The 23,495-nt window shown below is 42.1% G+C and overlaps 1 protein-coding gene across 5 annotated transcripts in view; it reads right to left on the bottom strand.

The window, feature by feature from the left end:
* The window catches only part of MAP7D3 (MAP7 domain containing 3), a 42,450-nt gene extending 40,821 nt beyond the window's left edge, over positions 1–1,629 (bottom strand). For 2 of the 5 annotated variants that reach the window (XM_045583488.1, XM_036443520.2), the window contains exon 1: positions 1,362–1,628. In XM_045583488.1, coding sequence (XP_045439444.1) covers positions 1,362–1,422 — 61 coding nt within the window. In that variant the 5' untranslated portion in view covers positions 1,423–1,628. Of the gene's footprint in view, positions 1–1,361 lie in introns of all 5 variants that reach the window. The other 3 variants (XM_045583490.1, XM_045583491.1, XM_045583489.1) reach the window with 3 other exon arrangements.
* Positions 1,630–23,495: the final 21,866 nt, after the last annotated feature.

The raw sequence follows: 23,495 nt of genomic DNA, 5'->3' as shown, positions 1-23,495 counted from the left end.
AAAACGGGCAGCAAGGATGTTGGTCACCTAAGGTTCTGTGTTAAACCTTTATTGCATCGCTTTTGTAAGTTTTTCATTTGAAATACTGTCAATTCAAACAACTGTCCTTTACGAGATTTTCAAATTCTTTTTTCAAAGTTCAATATACAAATGTTTTGGGGGATTATCCGGAATGCTGGTTAATTTAAATCAATGACAGAAAGCAATGTCAGAGAGTTTTAGGTGTGCTTAAGCAATAAAACAAAAGTGAATTTATTGCAAACTGTCTCTCCAGAGACTGAGAAAGTATTTTCTCCCGATGGAAAGTGTGTTTGCTTCTGCCACATTCTCTGGGGAGTTCATCCAAAGCGTTCTGGGTAACATAAATCTAAATTAATTTTTCAATTGCAAATGGGAAAAAAAAAAAAACCTCCCTAAGGATTTCAGTAAAAATCAATAAGATAGTTTTATTCCAGCTCCTACAGGACAGCAGCCCTGAGAACTTGCGAAAAGCAACCTGCTACAATCAAGAAACACTATCTCGCTCAGGTAGTGAAATAGCCTCGTGGGCTAAGATATGTGCAACCAAATGTTACAAAATTCACGATTTTTTTTTTGGGGGGGGGGGACTTTTTGGCATTGGGATAAGTTTAGAAGTACTCAAGCCCAGGGTCTGCAAGATGTCCCAGGAAAGGTGACATCTGGGCGGAGTCCTGTGCATCAGGAGGTAGAGAGAGCCAAGTTTCACCCCAACTTAAGCTCCCTCTCCATCCCACCTTGACCAGAGGGTGCCAGAGGGAAGCTTTTGGAGAAGCTGGGATTGCGACCGTGGGAAAGAATCAGAGCGCGAGCGCCCCAGGCAGAAGGAGAACTCTAACCACTGATGCCTGGAAGGGCTGCGCGGCGGGGGAGGCGGTCCCGGTGCACGGGGTCCTGGGAGTGCTAGTGCATCCTCAGCAGCCCAGCGTCCGATCCGCTGGTTGTGGGGGCGCACGCCTCCTCCCCTATTCCCCTTCCCGCCCAACAACAGGCGGGGCTCAGGAAGGTCCAGGGAGTCCGGGTTTCCAGGCCACCCCCCCCCCCCCCCCCGGGCCCAGCCCAGCAGCGCGCATTACTTCCGAGCGCCCTACTCCCGGGTTTCGGCCAGGGGCGACACTAGCCCTCAGTTTCCCCATCCGTCACTGTCCCATCGCAACTCCCCGTCCCGCCCCAGAGGATAAGGAGAGAAGGACGGGACTGGACAGCCAGACGCGACTCCGGGGTAAAGTTTTCGGGCGCCGCCGTTCAGCTCCAACGGTCTCCGGGCGCGGGAACCCCGCCTCCCGCGCAGCCCGGGCCCCCGCACCCTCCCTCCCCCCAGGAAGCCGCCGTCGCCCACTCACCCATGCGTTCCCGCATCCCCCTCAAGGATGTTCCGCAGCCGCTGGCTGTGCGTTCCGCCATCTTCCAGCAATTGATCCCCGAGCCTCTACTGTCGCTGTCGCCACAGTGCGCAGGCTCCCGGCGCGGCCACCGCTCGGGCCGGGGTGCCCCTGCCAGAGGCGGGGCGGGGCGGCTCCGCCCCCCTCCCCCCAACTCCCGCCCTGGACCCCCTACGTGGGCAGCACAGCTTTCGGCTCACCACGTGGTGACCCGCTTGGCCCAGACCACCTAGTCTACTGAAAGCCTCCGGTGTGTTCCCAGATCCCCCACCCCCGTGTTGGGGGGCCAGCCAGTCAGCAAGCGGCTGAGCCATCCAGCATTCCTTTTCCCCTTTCGTCACTTCTACCTGGCACTGCAGTCATAGTCCTTCCTTCCTCCATCCGTTCACTTAGGGAACTTGTACCGATCATCTCCTGGATGTTCACTTAGGGAGCTTGTACAGATTGTCTCCTGGATGCGCCTGCATCAGAGTGTGCTAGTCTTTGGAACACTACCCAGAGAGAGGCCCAATTTGGAGGAAGAGGTCCAGGGAGAGGTTGCAAGGGAGAAAGGTTTCTAGGAGATGCTAGGGGCCCGATCTTGAGCAGAGACGTTCTTAAACTGTTGCAAAATGAATGATGGCACTGTTAGGGCTGAGAGTTGAGCGGATTATCTACAGGGTGCTGATGGGTCTTTTAAGTGAAGGAGAGGACTCACTGGCACTCATCTCTCCAGATATTGGAGGAGGCCCTTGGAGTTTGCAGAATGTTTTTCCCACCCATAAGGAAAAACTTCCTTGGCTGGATGTGCCTTTGAAAATATGTCACTTTCATGGGTGCAGCCTGTGTAAAGTGAAGTCACCCCCTTTATTAGTATGATGTGGCACAAGGTTTTAAGGAGCAGTTTCTAGAAAGAGTAGGAAACTCCCAAATGGGGCAGGAGAGCACTTGTGAGATCAACACTTATGAGCCCACTGTGTCTCAAAATTACATAGGAGCTGTAATATGGGAGAACTTAATACCAGCACTTACTGATTCTTACTATGTACCAGGTACTGTTCTAACTGCATTGCATTTAATAATTCATGTAATCCCCTACTATCATTTTATGGATTAAAAAACTAAAGCCGAGAGAGGTTAAATAATTTTCCAGAGTCACACAATTATAAGTAAGGGAAGTAGAATTTGAACTCAAAATGTCTGAACACAGTATCCATAAGCTTAGCCTTGTGCCATGCTCTTTCATGCGATTTCAGACATATGGTATATAATTCATAGATGATTAGTACCCAGAATACACAAAGATCTAAAAACACATAAGTAAAAGACAACCTCCAAAAAGTGAGTAGAGAACATAAACAGGCCTTTTACAGGAGAGAAAACACAAAATGGTCAATTGGCATAAGACACTCAAGCTCTTTAGCAATCCAGAGAATACAAAGGAAAATGACAAGGTATCTTCTTAAACCTACAGATTTGGCAAAAATTAAAGAGCAGGCAATAAATAAGTATTGGTGAGGCTATAGATTAATACCAGTAAGGGGGAAAGTTTGGAATTATAGCAAAACCCCTGCTCCTATGCATATACAGAGAACAATACTTTGCCTGACCTACAGGTTTATTAATATGGTACACATGTGATTAGAGTGCCAGCAAAGCATATGTTCTGTACACACACACACACACACACACACACACACACATTCAGCTTTGATGAATTTATTTGGAACTTCACAAATAATAAACCTAGAAAAATGCAACATCACCTTTGGAGTTTCTTAAAAAAATATTGAAAATGTTGAACCCATTCAGACAAATACAAAATACTGTGGCATTTTCTATAAGACACTTGGCCTGGATGCTTCAAAATGTTTAATGTCATGAAAGATTAAAAACAGACACCCAGGAAGTGATCCAGATCACAGGAAGAGATCAAGTATATGATCCTTGATTAAAACATAGATTAAAACAAAAATCTGGGGCACTTATAATGGGGACAATTGGGGAAATTTGAACAAACTGTATATTAGATGATATTGTATCAAATTTCTTGGGTGTAAAAATGATACTGTGGTCATCTAGGAAAATGCTCTTTTTCTTAAGAAATAAATACTGAAGAATTTAGGGGTAAAACATCATAATATCTGAAACATTAAGTAGTTCAAAGGGGAAAAAACAGCAAATATCAAAAAATGTTAGAAATTGGTGACTCTATCAGGCGTCTTCAAACTACGGCCCCGCGGGCCACATGCAGCCCGCAGAGGAGTCTGATCCGGCCGCCAGGTTTTTTGGGCAGTGAGCGCAGCCGAGGTGTTACAGTAGGAATTAGTAGTTCATATAGTCCGGCCCTCCAGCTCTCTGAGGGACCGTGATCTGGCCCCCACTTTAAAAAGTTTGAGGACCCCTGCGTCTAGATGGTTACAAAAATGATTTTACTAGTCTTTCAACTCTTCTGTGGGCTTGAAATTTTTCCAAAGAAGAAGTTAGAGAACTTTCATTTAAATCTAGAAATTTTGTCTTCAGTTTACTTGAACATACCACCACTTTGAAAAATGAAATCTGATTTGGAATTGCATATGGAGAGTCACCCTTCATATTGTTTTCAGTATTTAAATCCAGGTGGGGGCGGGGAGCAGGGGTGATATCTACAAAAACAAAACAGAAAGAGGCAGTATATGCTGGGAGCTGGGTGAGGAATTAAAATGTGTTCTAAGAACTCAGCAGGATGAGAAACCATTCCTAGTTGGGGTGATCAGGGAAGCCTTCCTGGAAGAATTGGCACTGGTTCTGAACCTGAGGCCCAAAAGAAAGCAAGCTCTCCTTTAATTCCAGTCTTGATAGCCAAGAGAAGAAATAGGCCCATCTGTGGCCAGATATTCCCATTTTTCAAAATAAGCTGGAAATCTAGATTTTAATGTCAAATCTCTTTTTTTAATGACAACATTAAAAGTTTTGCAAAAACAAGATGCAGGGCAAACAAAAATGATCAAAATATCTAATCAGTGTTCAAGTTTCCCAATTGTCTCAATTTTTGTGTTTGAATAAAAATCCAAACAAGGTGGCCATATGACATTAATTGAGATGTTTTTTAAGTGTCTTTTAATCTATAGCTAAACCCTGCTTTCTCTCTAACATCTCTGATAGATCACTGTGAAGTTCAGCACTCACTCATTCATTCAGTAGGTAAGTCATTCAATGTAATTTTTACTGACCACCCACTTTGTGACCAGCAGACTGGGGAGAAAGAGACAGGGAAGAAGCCCTGTCCTCCATTGATTCTAAGTAAATGATTAGACATCAGGGCCCCTTTAGGCAGATGTTTCCTTGGAGTTAGAGCAACTCTCTAAGGAGCTCCCTTGAGATTGTCTGTACATTTCTCGGAAAAACATTGGAACTGAAGGCTGCCAATTTGGGGAGAGTGAATCTATACCAAAGCCAACTGAGACTCAGAGCTGGGAAAGAACCCAGGCGGCTCCTCCCCTCTCCTTCCTTATTAGGACAAAAAAGAACTGTAATCTTAATTTTTTTTTTTCTTACTTGGCTTCCCCTCCCCCCTCCCGCCCCTCCTTAAACCTGACACCAGCAAGAAAAATATCCAGAAATCACAATCATAATAGCTCTAGGAACTTTAAGGGTTTTTGTTTTTTTTATTAGATGTTTTAAAAAATGAAATTCACATGTAATAAACACTTCATGGACTTACCAAGACTAACAAATTTGCATTTAAACTGCCACCACCACAGCACTGTTCTAGAATTTTTTTTTTAAATAAATTTATCTTTTTTGTTGTTGAAAGTTATAGATGTCCTCCATTTTCCCTCATTGCTCCTCTCCACCCAGTTCCCACCCCACCCCAGGACTTCACACACTATTGTCTGTGTCCATGGGCTATGCATAAATGCATATAGATTCTTTGGTTAATCTCTTCCTGCCCCCCCACCATTCCTTTCATCCCTTCCCCCCTCTTTCCTTCCCTTCCCTTTGAGATTTGATTGTCAATGCCATGCTTTTATGCCTCTGAACCTATTTTATTCATCAATTTATTTTGTTCATTAGATTCTACATATAAGTGAGATCATGTGATACTTGTCTTTCTCTCACTGGCTTAGTTCACTTAGATTACACTAGTTCTTCCATGCTGTCTCAAAGGGTACTATGAGTTTTAAGCGTTACAGCCATGAACTGAATCTTCCTCTCCATCTTGAACTATTTGTCAGCAAGCACACAGTGGACACAGGGCTCTGGTTTTTCATTCCTTCTCTCATTTCTGACTTTTGCCTTGCTTCTATTGCAACATAGCTGTGTAACAGGGGGAAGAGCGATGTTTTATTTTGGACTCATCTCTTGCCAAAGCTACTCACATTCTCCTTTCTTTTCCTGAATCTGCACTTTTCTTCTTTTCTAAGTTACCTGAGGCTCATTTCTCGATTGGTTGATGGTAGCTTTCCCAAATCCCCGACTGCAGCATCATACACTGCACCCCACACTCCATCCTCACCCCTCACCATCTTCTATGATCCTTCAGTACTCCTTGCTTCCCTTCACCCTCCCATTTGCAAGGAGGACCAGAGTGACCTTGCTTTCTGTATCCTATCCTTTCAGGGAGCCCCTGTTCTTTTGTGGGGTGTTTGGGGGATGATTCTCATGGTCTGAGCTCACCACCGTGTGTGCAGTGAGCTTCTGAAGAGCGGAAGAAGAGGCTGTCACTCCCAGTTTGGAGGGTATTTCCGCCCAAATTGTAATTTCAGACAAACCCCAGAGGGTGTAATGGGAGCCATGGTGCTATCCTTGGAGCAGTGCGTGACTCTTGGATACTTATCGGTAGATAGTAAGAGCTGTCATTTGTCCAGCTTTAGCACTGTGCCTACTCAATGGCAGGCACAGTGCTAAAGATTTTACACAGATCACTTCACATAATCCTCACCACAACTTTATAAGGGATCATCTATTATCATCTCATGTTAAGGATGTGGAAACAAGCACATGGAGGGAAACTAATCTGTCTTAGTTTAGCAAAGCTAGGAAGTGGCACAGCCAGGATTCAAGCCCATGCATAACTAATACTCCTATCTTGTCCACAGATTTAACAGGTGCTGAGCGCTAGTCCACTCTGAATTCCTAACCCATGTCTTCCTCTTCTTAATTGATCCAATCTACACACTGAGTCTACTGAGCCTTTTCATACTTGCACTTTCTATAATTGGTAAGGTCTTCCTACAACTACATCTAACCCAAGGATCCATAAAGCTGTCTCCTAAGCTTTTAATAGAATTGACTCAAATGATTCAATAAGAAACGATTGAGCCTTAACTGGTTTGGCTAAGTCCATGGTTGGCAAACTGCTGCTCATGAGCCACATGGGGCTCTTTGGCCCCTTGATTATGGCTCTTCCACAAAATATCACTGCCTGGGCGAGTCTATTTTGAAGAAGTGGCATTAGAAAAAGTTTAAGTTTAAAAAATTTGGCTCTCAAAAGAAATTTCAGCCGAAACCGGTTTGGCTCAATGGGTAGAGCGTCGGCTTGGGTACTTGAGCACCATGGCTCCCATTACACCCTCTGGGGTTTGTCTGAAATTACAATTTGGGCGGAAATACCCTCCAAACTGGGAGTGACAGCCTCTTCTTCCGCTCTTCAGAAGCTCACTGCACACACGGTGGTGAGCTCAGACCATGAGAATCGTCCCCCAAACACCCCACAAAAGAACAGGGGCTCCCTGAAAGGATAGGATACAGAAAGCAAGGTCACTCTGGTCCTCCTTGCAAATGGGAGGGTGAAGGGAAGCAAGGAGTACTGAAGGGTTTGATTCCGGTCAAAGGCATGTACCTTGGCTGTGGGTATATCCCCAGTAGGGGGTGTGCAAGAGGCAGCTGATCGATGATGACTCTCTCTCATCAATGTTTCTAACTTTCTATCTCTCTCCCTTCCTCTGTGTACAAAAATCAATAAAATATATTTAAAAAAAAGAAATTTCAATCGTTGTACTGTTGATATTTGGCTCTGTTGACTAATGAGTTTGCTGACCACTGGGCTAAGTGACTAGAGTGTCTGCCTGTGGACAGAAGGGTCCTAGGTTTGATTCTGGCCAAGGGCACATGCCTGGGTTGGGGGCTCAATCCCCAGTAGGGGGTGCACAGGAGGCAACTGATCAATGATTCTCTTTCATCATTAATGTTTCTATCTCTCCTCCCTTCCTTTCTGAAATCAATAAAAATGTATATTAAAAAATAAGCCATTGAGCCATAACCGGTTTGGCTCAGTGGATAGAGCATCTGCCTGCGGACTGAAGGGTCCCAGGTTTGATTCAGGCATGTACTTTGGTTGCAGGCACATCCCCAGTTGGGGGCATGCTGGAGGCAGCGGATTGATGTTTCTCTTTCATCGATGTTTCTCACTCTATCCCTCTCCCCTCCTCTCTGTAAAAAAATCAATAAAATATATAAAAAAATAAACCATTGAAATGTGCATTTCACCTATGTCTTGCAATGAAGATAAATGTCACTTCGCTTAAGCAGCCTTCCTTCTAGAGGGGCTCAGTGGAATCAATTAATGCTGAGTACTAGGGACTGCCTTCAAAATGCATGTGTATGGGAAAATGTGCCACTGCTATTGCACTGTTTATTCTGCAATGAATAATTATGAATGAATAAAGGAGAATAGTAGAAACATCCAGATTGCTGAAAGAAGAAATGAAAATATTTTGAATGGCTACCGGATTGTTGAAAAGATCTAGACAATAGACAGGCAAAGGAAATGTCCTCATTTTGTTTTCCCCTTGACTTCAAATAAAGTAGAGCAAACATGTGCCTTCTCATTCTAAATACGTGCCTGCATTATACAGGAAGTTTCAGAGGGTGCCAAAAAGCATAAAATACCAAAGAATGCCCTTTAAAGACACTTTGAAATTTCTAATAAACTTAACAATTGGTAAAATCCAGATGGAAGAAAATGAGAATAAGCATCTGGATTGTTTGTTAAAACACAGATTGCTGGGGCCCATTCCCAGAGTTTCTGATTCTCTAAGTGGTATTAATTTTATGACATACTCTAAGGAAATGTCTAGTATGATGTCAATTACAGCTAAGTACTTAATATATCATTTCGTTCTGCTGATGATAAATATTAAAAATTCTAATATAGATGGAATGTCTTGTACATCCTGTCAGTTAACTTTGTTTGTTTGTTTGTTTTTTACTAAGGACAAACAAATGCTTTGCCTTTATGCATTACATAAGGGAAGGGCCATCACATACAGGGAGTTGCCTGAGGAGGTTTTTGTTTGTAAATATATTTCTTTATTGATTTCAGAGAGGATGGGAGAGGGAGATTGAGATAGAAACATCAATGATAAGAGAATCATTGATTGGCTGCCTCCTGCATGACCCCTACTGGGGATCCTGCAACCCAGGCATGTGCCCTTGGCTGGAATCAAACCTAGGACCCTTCAGTCTGCAGACTAACACTATCCACTGAACCAAACTGGCTAGGGCCTGAGGAGGTGTTTTACAACAATTTCCTGCAACAAAGTCTGATACAACACACTACAAACATGGTTTTCCTCCCCTCAACCCCACCACGTGCATTTGCGAGCACAACACACACACACACACACACACACACACACACACACACACGACAGTGCATGCCCATTCACACCTACATTTTAAAAGGAGCTTGTTAGCCCAGCCGGTGTGACTTAGTGATTGAACATCCACCTATGAACCAGGAGTTCAAGGTTCAATTCCTGGTTAGGGCACATGCCCGGGTTGCAGTAATCTCCAGTAGGGGGTGTACAGGAGGCAGCCGATCAATGATTCTCCCTTAACATTGATGTTTCCATCTCTCCCTCCCTCTCCCTTCCTCTCTCTGAAATCAATAAAAAATATATATAAAAACACAAAAATAAATAAATAAAAGGAGCTAGTTAGGTGGGTGAGGGGAAAGTAGAGACATTTAGATCACACACAGGAACACAGGAAGTGAAATGCAGAAGATATCTCTCTCCTCCTATCCCAAGAGAGCTGTTTCCCAGGAAACTCTGGTCAGACTTAGGGCAGACCACTGCCCTTTGACCCACTACACTCAGGCTCTAGTTTATGATACTGCAAACTCAGATGCCTCTGCAGCACAGGGAATAAATAGTTTGTTGCTTTGGGTATTGATCTAGATGTTAGAAAGTTGTGCAGATGGGATGAATCTCATCTATCCTATCTAATAAAAGAGTAATATGCAAATTAACCATCACTCTGTGACAAAAATGGCAGCCCCCAAAGCCACAAGATGGCGGAGCCCAGTCCCCTTGGCCCCACTTCTGGAGTGTCTGGGCCTGCAAGCCCGAGGGGGCAGATCCAGCCTTCCTGATCCACTGGTGCTGCAGAGTCTGGGCCTCTCAGCCCATCGCTGGCTGCAGAGGCCCTGCAGGCCTGGGTCCCCCCCCCCCCCCCCAATTGCCCTCCCCTGCTGGCCTGGTTTCCTCCAACTGCCCTCCTCTGCAGGCCTAGTCCCCCTCAACTGCCCTCTCCTGCTGCCTGGTCACCCCTAATTGTCCTCCTCTGCCACCCCAGGCACCCCTGACTACCCTCCCCTGCTGGCCTGATTGCCCCTGATTGCCCTCCCTTGCAGACCTTGTTTCCCCTCCCCCCCAACCGCTCTCCCAAGCAGGCCTCTAACTGCCCTCCCCTGCCACCTGGCCACCCCTAACTGTTCTCCCCTGCCGACCATCTTGTGTCCACATGGGAGTGGCCATATTTGACCACATGGGGGCAACCATTTGTGTGTTGGAGTGATAGTCAAATTGCATATTATTCTTTTATTAGATAGGATACTGCACTTCATTAATCAAGTTCTATCAGGGACTATATGATGTACTAAAAGTCTTAGGTCTTTAAGATTTTAAGACTCAAACTAAAACTGTTCATACTGGTTAAAAATATCTGTCCTTGCCCTCCCTGGCCAGTGGCTCAGTTGGTTGGAGCATAATCCCAAACACCAAAGGGTCTCCAGTTGGATTTATAGTAAGGACACACACCCAAATTTTGGGTTCAATCCATGGTAAGGCGCTGATGGGGAGGCATCTGATTCATGTTTCTCTCTCTTGAATCAATGTTTCTCTGTTTCCCATCCTCTCTAAAATCAATAAAAATCATATCATCAGGTGAGGATTTTTTTTTAATGTCCTTACTGGAGCTTTTCTTGGGAATTTCCCCTTGCCAAACTCAATTGTTTGTCAATGGGCAATACAGTGTGTAGTCGCAAAACTGCACCGTAAAACTCATTGTTTCCTCATGGCCAGCTCACAGATATATTTAGATAATGTGTATTTTGAGTGGGAAAAAAAAGGCTCAAGTGAGCAGAGACCTGTGTACATACTTCTTATGGCATGTGAGTCTATCAGAATGCATATACGGGCAGCCAAGAGCCAAATAAGTTTAAGCCTGCAGGTCCTCATCATGTCTGCATGCATGTGGGGTGAAGGACTCAGCAACACAGAGCAAACTTCTAAGGGTCAGGTTAGCCACTCAGCCAACCCTTCCAGGCCCCCAAGGAAAGTTTTCAGAGAAGACTCTTGGGATGGATGGGGAGGAAAAGAGAAAAAGAACAGGCTATCCCTGTGGCCAGTGGGTAAACCGACAATATTTCTCTATTCTTATGAGAGACACATACTTTGCTTTTCTTTAGTTTCTAGATATTACTATTTTTATTATTTTTTTATTTATTAAATTATTATCTGTGTACATATTTTAACATTGCCCCCCACATACCCTCCCTCCCCAGAGTTTTGTGTCCATTAGTTGTACTTATATGCATGTATACAAGTCCTTCGGTTGATCTCTTATCTCCCCCAGATGTAGATATTACTATTGAGGACAGATCACAGAACGTGAAAGCTAGGAAGAACCACCAAAGCCACTTGGTTTAGCGCTCTCATTTTCTCCTGAAGCTCAGAAAGAGGTGTTGTCTCAAGTTTCCACAGCTGGAACCCACGTCTCCTGACATCCTATTGAATGCTCTTTTCTCCACACACATGTGAAAGGCTGTCCAAACAATCTTTTGGAGGAAGAAAAAAAAAGGAAGAATTGCTGATCCAGTGCTAGGAACCATTCTGTAATCCAGCTGGAATTTGACCTATATCCTCCCAATGAAACAGAAACAGAGATGGAAGGGAAATAGAAGGAGATACCACTAAATTGGGAAAAGAGCACTTGAATATTTAACAACAGTTACTTTTGAGAAGGCTCCAATTAGTTGGCCCCTATCTGCTGCTCCAGCCCCATTTCCCTTTATTTCCTCCCAGGAAACCCCCAACCCCCCTTTTTTTTTGCATCAGCAAAACAGGCAAATATCTTGGCTCACAAGTGCCTCTTGATCTTTCTCTTCTGCCACCCCACAGGGGTACAATTCAAATTCAGAAGAACCTGATTCCAGAGTACTGGAGCTATCCAGAGGTATGAAGAATCAGAGCAGAGAGCTTTGTTAGAAACAGTGCTTGGTAGCCTATGTCATGGGATAAGAGTGACAAAATCAAATTACTATTTAAATCTGGGAATGAGGGAGGGAATAGGAGAGATGGGCAAGTGCTAGCATAGCCTGAGAGGCTTCATGGAAGAAATGTCTCCTAAACCAGGCTGTTAAAATAGTCTCTATTTTTTGGATGGGAAATTCTTATTATCCCCAGAACCCTGCACAGTATTCTGTAGGAGGTTTGTGTTCAATACATTCCTGTTGTTGCTTACAATATTGATTATCATGCCTGGGAATAATCAGTTCAACTAAAACATACCCAGAGGGAACTGTTTAGGCTTCTGGAACTCACCAGTTATTTACTCCTTCTGGTAGGAGGAGTGTGTATGCCAAATTCTGGTACCTTCTGGATATGTGTACATTGGGAAGCCATGGCTGAGGCTGACTTCAGAAGAAAGGTGTGAGAAATAAAGCACTAAAAATTTCAGTTTTAGTTCTGTAGAAATATTTGGGAAGCCTGCTTGGTGATGTTTTCATGATTTAAAATGACCCAGTGCATATGCGCTTGACAGGAACATGGGCCACAGCAGGCTTGACATATGCTTTCCCCCAGCTCCATATGTCTCAGTCTGCTGAGAAATATCCCTGTAAGATAGCACTTTGGGGACTGCTCTCCGTTGGTCTCATGCTATTTTCTTAGCCTATGGTATCCACACAGCTTCCATTGAGCTGGAATCTGGCCCTGGGTCTGTGGAGTTGACATTGGATAACTGCAGGGGAAAGAAAATTTAAAATGTGAAATGACTTGTTCAAATGTGAGTCAGGGATGTGTTAGGTCTGTTTATAGAAGGAGGAAATGACATCCAAAGAAAGTTGGTTCAGGGAGAAGTGCTGTCATTATATAAGCATTTGCAAATTAGTAACGGACTGCCTCTGAAAGCAAGATTGGCTAACTTGTAAAGTCCCCCAATGAGCCCTTTACCCATTGCAGTGTGGTAAAAAGAATGTGGGCTTTGGCGCTCAATACATCTGGGCAGGGGTGCAGGCCTGCCACTTAACAGCTATTCAACCCTTGAGTCTTTACTCATCTGTAAAATGAGGATAGTAACAGTAGCTTTAAAACTGTTTTATTGACTTCAAATCAGTTTATATAAAGGATTGAGTATAGTGCTCAATATACTGTGAGTGCAATAAAAATAGAAGTAATAATAATAGCTAATATTTTAAAGGCACCTACTCTGTGCTAGACACTAAATTATGCACTTTTGTCACATTGCCTCGCTTAGTTATAATAATGCTATGAGGTCAGTAGAATTATCCCTTAAAATAGCTAACACTATTAACAATAATAATATGCCAACAGTTTATACAGGAATAGATCATTCCGGGCTTTCTAACCCCGCCTTTTCTTCCTCATTTTGCCCGCACACCTTCCTCCACTAGGTTTTGATAGCCCAAAGGTTGGAGATGTTTCACCAGGTGACAGGAGAATAAAGACAGGCAGTGAAGAAAACAAGCATTTGCAATCTAAATGCTTGTAGAGAGGTTTGCAGCGAGAGGTAAAAGAACAAGTTTTCATGCAAAGAACAATAATAGTGTCTGACTATCTAACAAAGAGGCTTGTTTGGGGGGTGATGGTGGGGAAACAACACAGGAACCTTTACATATGGAAATATTTTAAAACCGAATACTGGAGCTTCACAAGTGTCTGTACTCTTTGTGTTTCTGCTCTCCCCTTCCTTCTCAGTTTCCCTCACCTGCTGCAGAGAAGGCCTGTTTCAGAAAGGGACAAGGTAGGGTCTATTCCCTTGAGGTGTTGGTAAAGCAAGTCCTGCAGGCACGGATCCTCTCCCCCCACCCCCCACACTAGGCACATCTCCTGTGGGTAAGCCAGAAGGCAGGCTCAGATACAGTCAAACAGATGCAGACACTAGGATGCTTGCATTTCCCCTCATTCCTTGCAAATGCAAATGGCTTTATAGGAAGTTAGATCTTGCAAGAAAAGAACATTGCTCTGAAGAGTAAGGCCAAAGTTGAAGCTGCATCAAATGAGAATCCGAAAGGAAGATCACAGCCTCATCACTTTATGGTCAAGAGGGAAATACAGGGCCTGGAAGAACACCAGGTCTAGAAGGGGTTAACCCAGGTCATCACATTGGCCAAACACATTGCTCCACCTACCTCCCAAGGAAAGATGCATTTGGGGGGAAATAGTGACTCCTCCAAGACTCTGACAAGGTTATTTTACTGCAAACTAAATTCAAGTTTTCTTTTGGCCTCTGGAATACCACAGCACAAAAATTCATGTGTTATTCACTTAACACTATCTGTGCATAGTTCCAAATTATTTCTGAGTATGCTTCCCCCTTCCTCCCTCTTTGCCAATGTTCTGGGTGTGGTGGAAAGGAAGCAATTTCAGTCTGGGCTCCAAAATTCATGGAAATATGAGTGACAGTAATGTAATATTTTGAATTGTGTATTGTTTTAAAATAGGAAAGTTAGTTATATTTTCCCATAGTGGTATTTTGCACCATTCCTTTCAAAACAGCATGTTGTTATAGGAGCAAGGGTTCCCAGAAGCACCAGATACAGAAAAACTCAAATGACTTATTTGGTATCTCAAAGACACTCAATTTTGAGAGCTAGAGATTTAGAAGCATCAGCTTCCTCTTCATTTCACAAAGGAAGCAACTTGGAGTGACTTGTCCAAGATCACACAGCTAGTTAATGGCAGAGCCATTTATTTCAATGTTCCATTTTCAAAATGTTGTTCTACACAACCAAATTAGAATCCCAGAGGGGCATTTTTGTGTGTAGAAATTGACAAAACGATTAGTTGTCATGAGGATTAAATCAGATAACATCTATAAAGTGGCATGCATAGTAACTAAATAGAACTAAATTGAAATGTTCTATCTGTTAAAGATTTTCTTTCTTTATATTCCTATCCACATATATTTCATGTTTACAGAGTTGTAATGTTTCTCTATACCACATTATGATCTCCTTTTTTCAATTAGCACAGCCTGCCTACTTACTATTTACATGCCTAAAGAACTTTCCATCTGGTTGTTAGGCTCTACTTTTTTAAGACACTGAACATTATTGAACATTTGGGTTGTTTCCAGTTTTCACTATTATAAATAGTTGGGCTTGGAACAACTCCACATAGTTTGCCACCCTCCCACCCTCTGTGATCCTTTGGGGGGTGTTTCTTTGGAATATGTTCTCAAAAGTGGAATGAGACATAGAAAACTTTCAAAGCAGATTGCTCTCCAGAGAAATACCACAGTTCACTGTGTTTGTGTGTCACCAGGGCTGGGAGACTCTCTCATGGGTGGGAGTGGGGGCAGGGAGTGGTTTAACTATCCTCTCTAGGCATAGAAAAGGAACTTGGGAATTCTTGGCTGAAACTTCCTTCCTCACTAACTCCCACACCCCACCCCATCCCTCACTGCTTCTCTATTCTTGGCAGGGTTAATGCTTTCCTGGCCTTTTTCTAACTTCCTCCTTCTGCTCAGAGTCTGGGAGCAAAAGTGACCATGCTAATACAGAACAGGATGAATAGTTTCTTTATCAATAGGATGCCAAATCTAACAAAAGCAGCACAAGAAATGTGACTATAAAATGTTGGAGATTGCCCAGCTGTTGTTACTCAATGGTTGAGCTTCAACCTGTGAAACAGGAGGTCATGGTTGATTCCTGGTTGGGGCACATGCTCTGGTTGGAGGCAGCTGATAAATTATCCTCTCGCATTATTGATGTTTCTGTCTCTCTCTCCCTCTCCCTTCCTTGTGAGTTTCCATCATAGACTAAAGATGATTTTGATTTCAAAGATCATCTGATAAGAAAAGCCAGCCAGCTAACCGGTTTTGCTCAGTGGATAGAGCTTTGGCCTGTGGACGGAAGGGTCCCAGGTTCGATTCCGGTCAAGGGCATGTACCTTGGTTGTGGGCACATCCCCAGTACAGAGGTGTGCAGGAGGCAACTGATCAATGTTTCTCTCTTATCAATGTTTCTCTCTATCCCTTTCCCTCTCATTCTCTCTTCCTCTCTGTAAAAAAATCAATAAAATATATTTAAAAAAAGAAAAGCCAGCCATTTCAGAAAGAAAAGTCTAATTGTGTGTGTATATATATATATATATATATATATATATATATGCTTGAAATAGAACATTTGGCCCACTGGACTTGGGATTCCTGTTCTGATTTCTGTCACTTAAAAATTGTCAATGATTTCATAATAATAAGTCATATTTTAAAGTGTTAAGGCCCCTTTTTAAATTTCAATTACAGTTGGCATTCAATATTATTTTATATTAGTTTAGGTGTACAGCATAGTACACATTTGTATAATTTACAGAGTTATCCCCCCCCCTCCTAAGTCTAGTACCCAACTTACATCAAGGCTTTATTTCCATGTATCATCTCATTAATGCTCTTAACAGCCCTAGGAGTGGACACTATTATAATCTTCATTTTACAGAAGAAGAAATGGAGACTTAAAAAGATTATTAACTTACCCAGAGCCACACAGCTAGGCAGTGTCAGAGCTATGATATGAACTTTGATTCAAAGGCTTTTGTGCTTGAACTGTCCTGCCTTCTTTACTCTCATTTATGAGCTGGTGGCTTATCTGCCACAGTGCTGTATCAAGATGAAATCAGGAAAAAATACCAGTGCTGCCTTGCCCTAAGCTTCCTGGAAAGACTCTGTAATATTTATCCTACAATCAATTTCTGAGAAGCAGATCCCCAATTATAGTTATCCTATGACATTTACAAATACAGTGCTCCCCAAAAGTAGAGTTGTTAGGAGAAAGACAAAACTTACCTTTGTTCATGTTGGTGTTTCTGGTGGTCTTATGCATGTTTCAAAAGGCATATGATGAACTAGACTTGGGGGTTGTATTCAGGAGATATCCCTTTGGGGCAAGCCCATCTCTTCTATCTGGTCTTATTGTTGTGGTGAATGATGAAGCTGGAGATAGTAGCTGAATATGTCTCTCACTTTCTCTCCTGAGGGAGAAATCTGGAGTTAGACACAGTTCACCTCAATACCTGAATCAGAGAGTATTGGGAGACTATTAGCATCTCGAGAATTTAGATATCCTCTCATTAGGTACTGACCCCTCCCATTTTTATTTCCTGAATAAAGCTTTATTGTTTTGTTTAACAAATGCATGCACTGCCAAAACCGGTTTGGCTCAGTGGATAGCGCGTCGGCCTACAGAGTGAAAGGTTCCGGGTTCGATTCCAGTCAAGGGCATGTACCTTGGTTGCGGGCACATCCTCAGTGGGAGGTGTGCAGGAGGCAGCTGATCGATGTTTCTCTCTCATCGGTGTTTCTAACTCTCTATCCCTCTCCCTTCCTTTCTGTAAAAAATCAATTAAATATATTTTAAAAATGCATGCACTGTCCTCTTATGGGGGGGGGGGGAAGGAAAACCATGTACCTGTTATGAGTTATGTTGTATTGTATTACATTCTGTTATGGGGGATTGTGGAACAAAATGCCTTCAGGCATAACTGTGTGTGACACACCTCTTTGAGTGTGAAGTGCCTCTCTGTCTCTTACTGCATGGTCTCTAATTCCAGTAAAACCCTATGAGGTAGATAGTATTATTATGCCCATATTACAGATGAAGAACTCAAGGTCCAGAGAGGTTAACTAGTCTGCCTCAGAGTACAGTTACTAAATGAAACTATTCAGCATATTCACCTCCCAAAAGAAGGCAAAGGGGAATGATTGAGAGTTAAGAGACTTGAGTTTTAGTTCCAATTCTGTCACTAGCTACAAGTATGACCTTGGGCACGTCACTTTAATTCTCTGCAAATAAAAAGATAATACTCAGTTATTGCGTTAGTTATTTTCTGGCTTTACATTCTATGCCTGTTCCTGAAATTTGTACCATTATCTGTGATTATTTGTGTTTGGAAAGAAATCAGTTCAGTTGTTCAGGAAAATAGAAATAAAAAGTATTGAGATGCTCACAAATCAAACGTAGAGATGATAGAAATGACAGTAGAAAGGACTTTTTGTTTGTAGCAAAGCTAAGTTTTGCTGCCACCTAGTGTGGAAAAGGAATTGGCTTCTGGTCCCGTGGTGGCCAAGGCAAAAAACTACCAGAAACCATCCACTTGACCGGGTAGATAATTTATGGGATTTTGCAGATATGTCAAATCTTATAGTGTTTTTGCAAGCCAATCTGTTTCCCTTTGACTAAAGTTTGGAGAAAAGCTTCTCTGGGTGGTATTATTAAGTAGAAGTGACTCTTTTTTGGCCTCCTCCAAATGTGTATATTCTGTGTCTTTTCCCATAGTGTATATACTAGTACCGTGTCCCCCTGAGACCAGTAGAAAGTCTGAGCAGGAAGGAACTATTCTCAGAGAATTTCTAGGGCAACCATCTCACAGTACGGAGGAAAACTGTTTTGACCAAAGTCACACAGAGAGTTAACATAGGCAGGGGTCCCAGAACTTTAAAACCTACCCAGAATGGATAAGATATTTGCAAAATCATCTTCAGAAGCAAGTAGAGCTCCTGGGCCTGTATGTAAATCGATGGTATTTACATACTTAAAGGAAGCCTTAGTCTTTCCTGTGGGGAGGAATGGCTGGTCTGGCTGGAAACCCAGAGAAACTGATGCTGTGGGGAGTTTTAAGCACTAGAAGAAGGCTCTCTGTGCTGGGTTTAAGAAAGGGCTCATTCACTGGGACTCCCCGAGGTCTCCAGCTAGGAAATCTTAACCTTCTGGAGAGACATTCCCACCCTTAGGGGAGCTTCCATGGCTCTCAGTGCACCAGATATAATTTTACTTTTTCCTCTGCCAGCAGGAAAGACTATCAGACTTAAGAGTGAAAACAAAGGTTATTGCCGCATAACTTGCATCTGCTAGAATGTATTTTTTTAAATTTCTTTATTGATTAAGGTATCATATATTTGTCATCAACACCTCATTCCAATCCCCCTCCAACCTAAGTCCTTTTAGAATGTATTTTAAAAATCAAAAGCTTTTACTATTATAATAAACCGCTTGCAACAAACTCACTGCCCCTAGGTAAGCTGACCCATTAATTCTTGTAATGATTCTTTGTACAGTCAACAACCATAATGTCCGACATTGCCAAGAGCATCTATTGAATCAGCGGCCTTGCATTTCTTATCTGATTTACATATGACAAAAACGCAATGATGTAATAATGATTATGATTTTCATTTTATAGCTGAGTAAACTGAGGCTTAGAAATCAGTTTGCCCAGAGTCCCACAGCTCCCCTGACTATCTCAGGCCTTAATCACTACCCTGTACCATGAGAGGTTGGCCTCCAGATTCGCAAATACCAGGGTGTGCGAGTGAGCAGCCCAACAAGTGGACAGATACATTTCAATCTCTAGGATAGGAAATGATTCCTGCCTCGCCACCATAGATTTCATAGTAAAAGAGTGCAGAGGCATTCTAGTAATATGACTTCTACTTAAGAATTTGATCTGTCAGCTTGGTATGCTAGTTGCCTCTAGGGGGAGAGATTACCTAGGGGAAAACATTTCCCTTAATTTACAACAAATTGTTTGCTGGACGGGGTTGGAGGGGGAGACAGACTGTAGGAAGACAGGTGACTAATTAAGGGGAAGAATCTCTGATTATCTCTTGTTTCACCTTATTGGAGCAATTGCTTCTCTCTATTAACATGGATAATTAAGAATTGACTATGTAGTTAAGTGATTCAAACCTTCCTCTCTCCACACAAAATTCTCTTCAGTAATAAGCAAGCATGTGCAGAATTATTTACTAAAGGGATAAATTTCTTTCCAATGTTTGTTGTCAAATATGATCCCCTCTCCCTCCCATTAAATTATCAAACAGGTGAAAAGTATCCTGAAATAAGAGTCTATCTATCTAATCTAATCTAACATCTACTACATATATTTGTGTGGCATGAACATAATGTACAATAGTAATTTAACTCTTGCCTCATCCCTCACCACATTTGACTTTTTTTTTGGTGTGTGTTTTTTTGTTTGTTTGTTTGTTCCTGAGCCTAAGAACACATTTTATGCATTGTTTCTCTATAGTTCCCCCCTCTCCCCCAGCCCCAGGGAATAATAAACAAGGGCATTTAGAAAATGTAAACAGGAAATAGTTGAATATATGCTGAGAATGGTGTTAAAAAAAGAGGAAGTGAGTCAGGGACTAAAGGAAGCTTTGTGTTCAGAGGATAATAAAAAAATAAAAGATCCTCTGATCAGTGTCCCAATTAGGTTCCCAGTCAGGACACATGCCCAGGTTGCTGGCTCTGTCTCCAGTAGGGAATATGCAGGCAGCAGAAGATCCATGATGTTTCTCTCTTATAGATGTTTCTATATCTCTATCCCTCTCCCTTCCTCTATCTCTAAATTTCCGTAAAACACAGTAGTGTGTGTGTGTGTGTGTGTGTGTGTGTGTGTACCAAAGAAAATATCTATTTTTAAATAATATTTTATTTTATTTTATTGATTTTGTACAGAGAGGAAGGAGAGGGAGAGAGAGTTAGAAACATCGATGAGAAACATCAGCCAGCTGCCTCTTGCACACCCCCCACTGGGGATGTGCCTGAAACCAAAGCACATGCCCTTGACTGGAATCAAACCTGGGAACCTTCAGTATGCAGGCCGATGCACTATCCACTGAGCCAAACCAGTTAGGGCAGTGGCTGGCAAATTCATTAGTCAACAGAGCCAAATATCAACAGTACAATGATTGAAATTTCTTTTGAGAGCCAATTTTTTTAACTTAAACTATATAGGTAGGTACATTGTTATTAACTTAATTAGAGTACTCCTAAGCTGGCCTTTGCTAAAAACTCAAGGGGCCAAAGAGCCGTAGTTTGCTGACCATTGGGTTAGGGCAGATGCACAGTTCTTTAGTGACTTGGTACAACTGCCTTCTAATCTAGCTGTACAATTCACTGAAACAATTTTTTAATGAAAAAAAAAGAAAGAAAACTGCCTCTTGCTTCCTCTCTCTTTTGCATGTGCATATGCATGTGTGTATATGTGTATGTGTTTAATCTAGAAAAGCTAATATTGAAAATAATTTTTATAATTAGGACAACTCTAACTACCAGAAGTATGTTGTCACTTACATGTTGTGGTGTGTGCGAAGTTCCCACAGACACCCCGTTATTTCCCTAGCTCCCTCTCCATGCCTTTCTCTTCGCATGTGAATGCTACTTCAAATCCTGAGAAGGGAGGTAAGGTTTTGTTTCTCAATGTCTTCTGTTAAAAGCATACATTTTGGGTTTTTTTGTTGTTTTTTTTTTAAATATATTTTATTGATTTTTTACAGAGAGGAAGGGAGAGAAATAGAGAGCTAGAAACATCAATGAGAGAGAAACATCAACCAGCTGCCTCTTGCACACCGCCTACTGGGGATGTGCCCGCAACCAATGTACATGCCCTTGACCGGAATCGAACCTGGGACCTTTCAGTCTGCAGACCGACGCTCTACCACTGAGCCAAACCGGTTTCGGCTAAAAGCATACATTTTGGAAGAAGGGAGAAGAAAACATCTGAATACTTCGAAGAGAACAATTATTATGGGCTAGGCATAATTCTGGCGAAAACATATGAAAAGATGTCCAACCTCATCAGTCATTAGGAAAGTGCTACTGAGAGCCAGGTGAGATACCACTGCATACTGACCAGGATGGCTAAAATAAAAACAAAGCCAAAACTGATGTTCTCAAATACTGGCAAAGATGCAGAATATTTAGACCTGTAGAATATTGTTGATGAGATGAGAACTCTTCAAGGAAAGCATATAAAAATGTGTAATGATTTGGTCTCTTCTCTAGAAAGGAGCTTTTCTTGTCCAGTACTAAAATATTGTTATAAGCAGATCCTGACAAGGGCAGTAGCTAAAAGCAATAGTGGCCATGTGTTAGGTGGTGACTAAATCACTCCAGAATAAAATGGAGAAAGCTGGAGAAAGACTATGTTCATGATCTCAACCCAAAACCTGCTTCAAAGAAGGCCATTTATTTGAATTCTTTCTATAAAACGTACATACTTCTGGAAATCTACTTTCCACCATTGAGACAATACACATCTTTTAATTTTAAGAAATGCATTTCTGCTCTAGATCCTTTCTAATAGAAAGGAGTTTGTACAATAAAAGAGAAATAGACACCTTGGTGACTATGTGGTATAACTCTTCTTTTTCAGATGGACCTACTGAGGTACAGGGAGGAGAAATGGTCCTTGGTCTCATTCAGAGCTCCCTGTAATGACTGTATCATGCTGCCTTTTAGTCCTCTGGTTTGTGTACAAATTTGCTGTGTTCCAATTTGGTCCCAACAACCTGAGCTTCCCAGGATTTGCAACTCTCGGAGAATACCACCTGATAAGGGGATGCATGTGGTCATAGGATTTACTATACTTTTCACAATCAATACTGATTACTTCCCTCCATTAACGGTTTCTGCTTGCAGCAAGAGTAGAGCACCTCCCCAGCTTTGCATTTTCCTGACAATTATGAATTGCAGTCAAGGTTACTGTCTTATCTCCACCTGATTCAAATCAGCTTCCTGGCTTGGGAGCTCTGGGCAGCTTGCCAGACAGGTATTACTATGGTTGTGTTTGCCTGAATACTTGCCAATTTGGTTAATTGTAGGCAAGTACAATGCTCTCTGCCTTTTACCTCTGGAGGAACCCTGTATGGAGGTATTTGAAAGAGAGAGCATTCAAATAATCTGAATAAATATACCTTGTATTACACAGGGTAACTAAATCAAGCTGCAGAATAATCTAAAGCAATGATTACTATGTATAAGCAAGAGTCCATGTTATTACCTAGTAGAATTGCTCATGTGGTGGGGTTTTTTTGTTTGTTTGTTTGTTTTTTACTAGAAAATTGCCAGTGAATTCATAATTAATGGGATTGCCATCTGGTTGATTTTATTCTGGTTAGTTTGGCTGAATACACCATGGATCAGAAAACAATCCAGCTGACTATAGTCATTTCTAATTGTTCTGGCAGAAGTGATTGACTTGGGCCTTTTTCACTCATGGAAATAGACTTTTTCTTTTGGTATGGCTTTTGGATTCCTTTCCCTAGATAAATGATTCAAAAGTTCATTTTTTTTTCTTAAATAAAACACATCTGCCTGAATGCTGAAAGTTTATAATATATCACTTGTATAATTAAATGATGAAACACTCTGAAAATGATCTTTTTCTTCACCAAAATCTTGCATCATCTCAGGGATGACTTTAATATCTATATCCTTTCACAAAAAGAATACTCTAGAACTCCCAGCAATCCCTAGTACTTACAGGAGCCTACACAAATGAGGGCCCCTGAAGTTTATCCAAAGCTTCATTAGCTTCTTTAGCTTTATACTTCCTTTACAGAGAACCTATCTTAGTTTTGAGTTATTGAATCATTAATGCATCTATTTTATTGATATCTTACTCCCCTAGTAGACTAGGTTCTATGTGAACAGGGACCATGTCTAACTTTGTTCATTATTAAATCTTAAGTATTTAGTGTGGAATAAAACAGGTGCTCAATAAATACATCTTTGCTTAGCACAGTGCCTGATGGGACTCAGTGCTGGGTTGAAAGAAGCAGTTAAAGAGAGTAAAGAGAAGCCCTACCCTTTCTAAATTTTCT

The sequence above is a fragment of the Pipistrellus kuhlii genome, unplaced genomic scaffold (assembly GCF_014108245.1).
Source record: "Pipistrellus kuhlii isolate mPipKuh1 unplaced genomic scaffold, mPipKuh1.p scaffold_m20_p_19, whole genome shotgun sequence".
In the NCBI taxonomy this organism is placed as follows: Eukaryota; Metazoa; Chordata; class Mammalia; order Chiroptera; family Vespertilionidae; genus Pipistrellus; species Pipistrellus kuhlii.
This window is presented reverse-complemented; position numbering and strand designations above follow the sequence as displayed.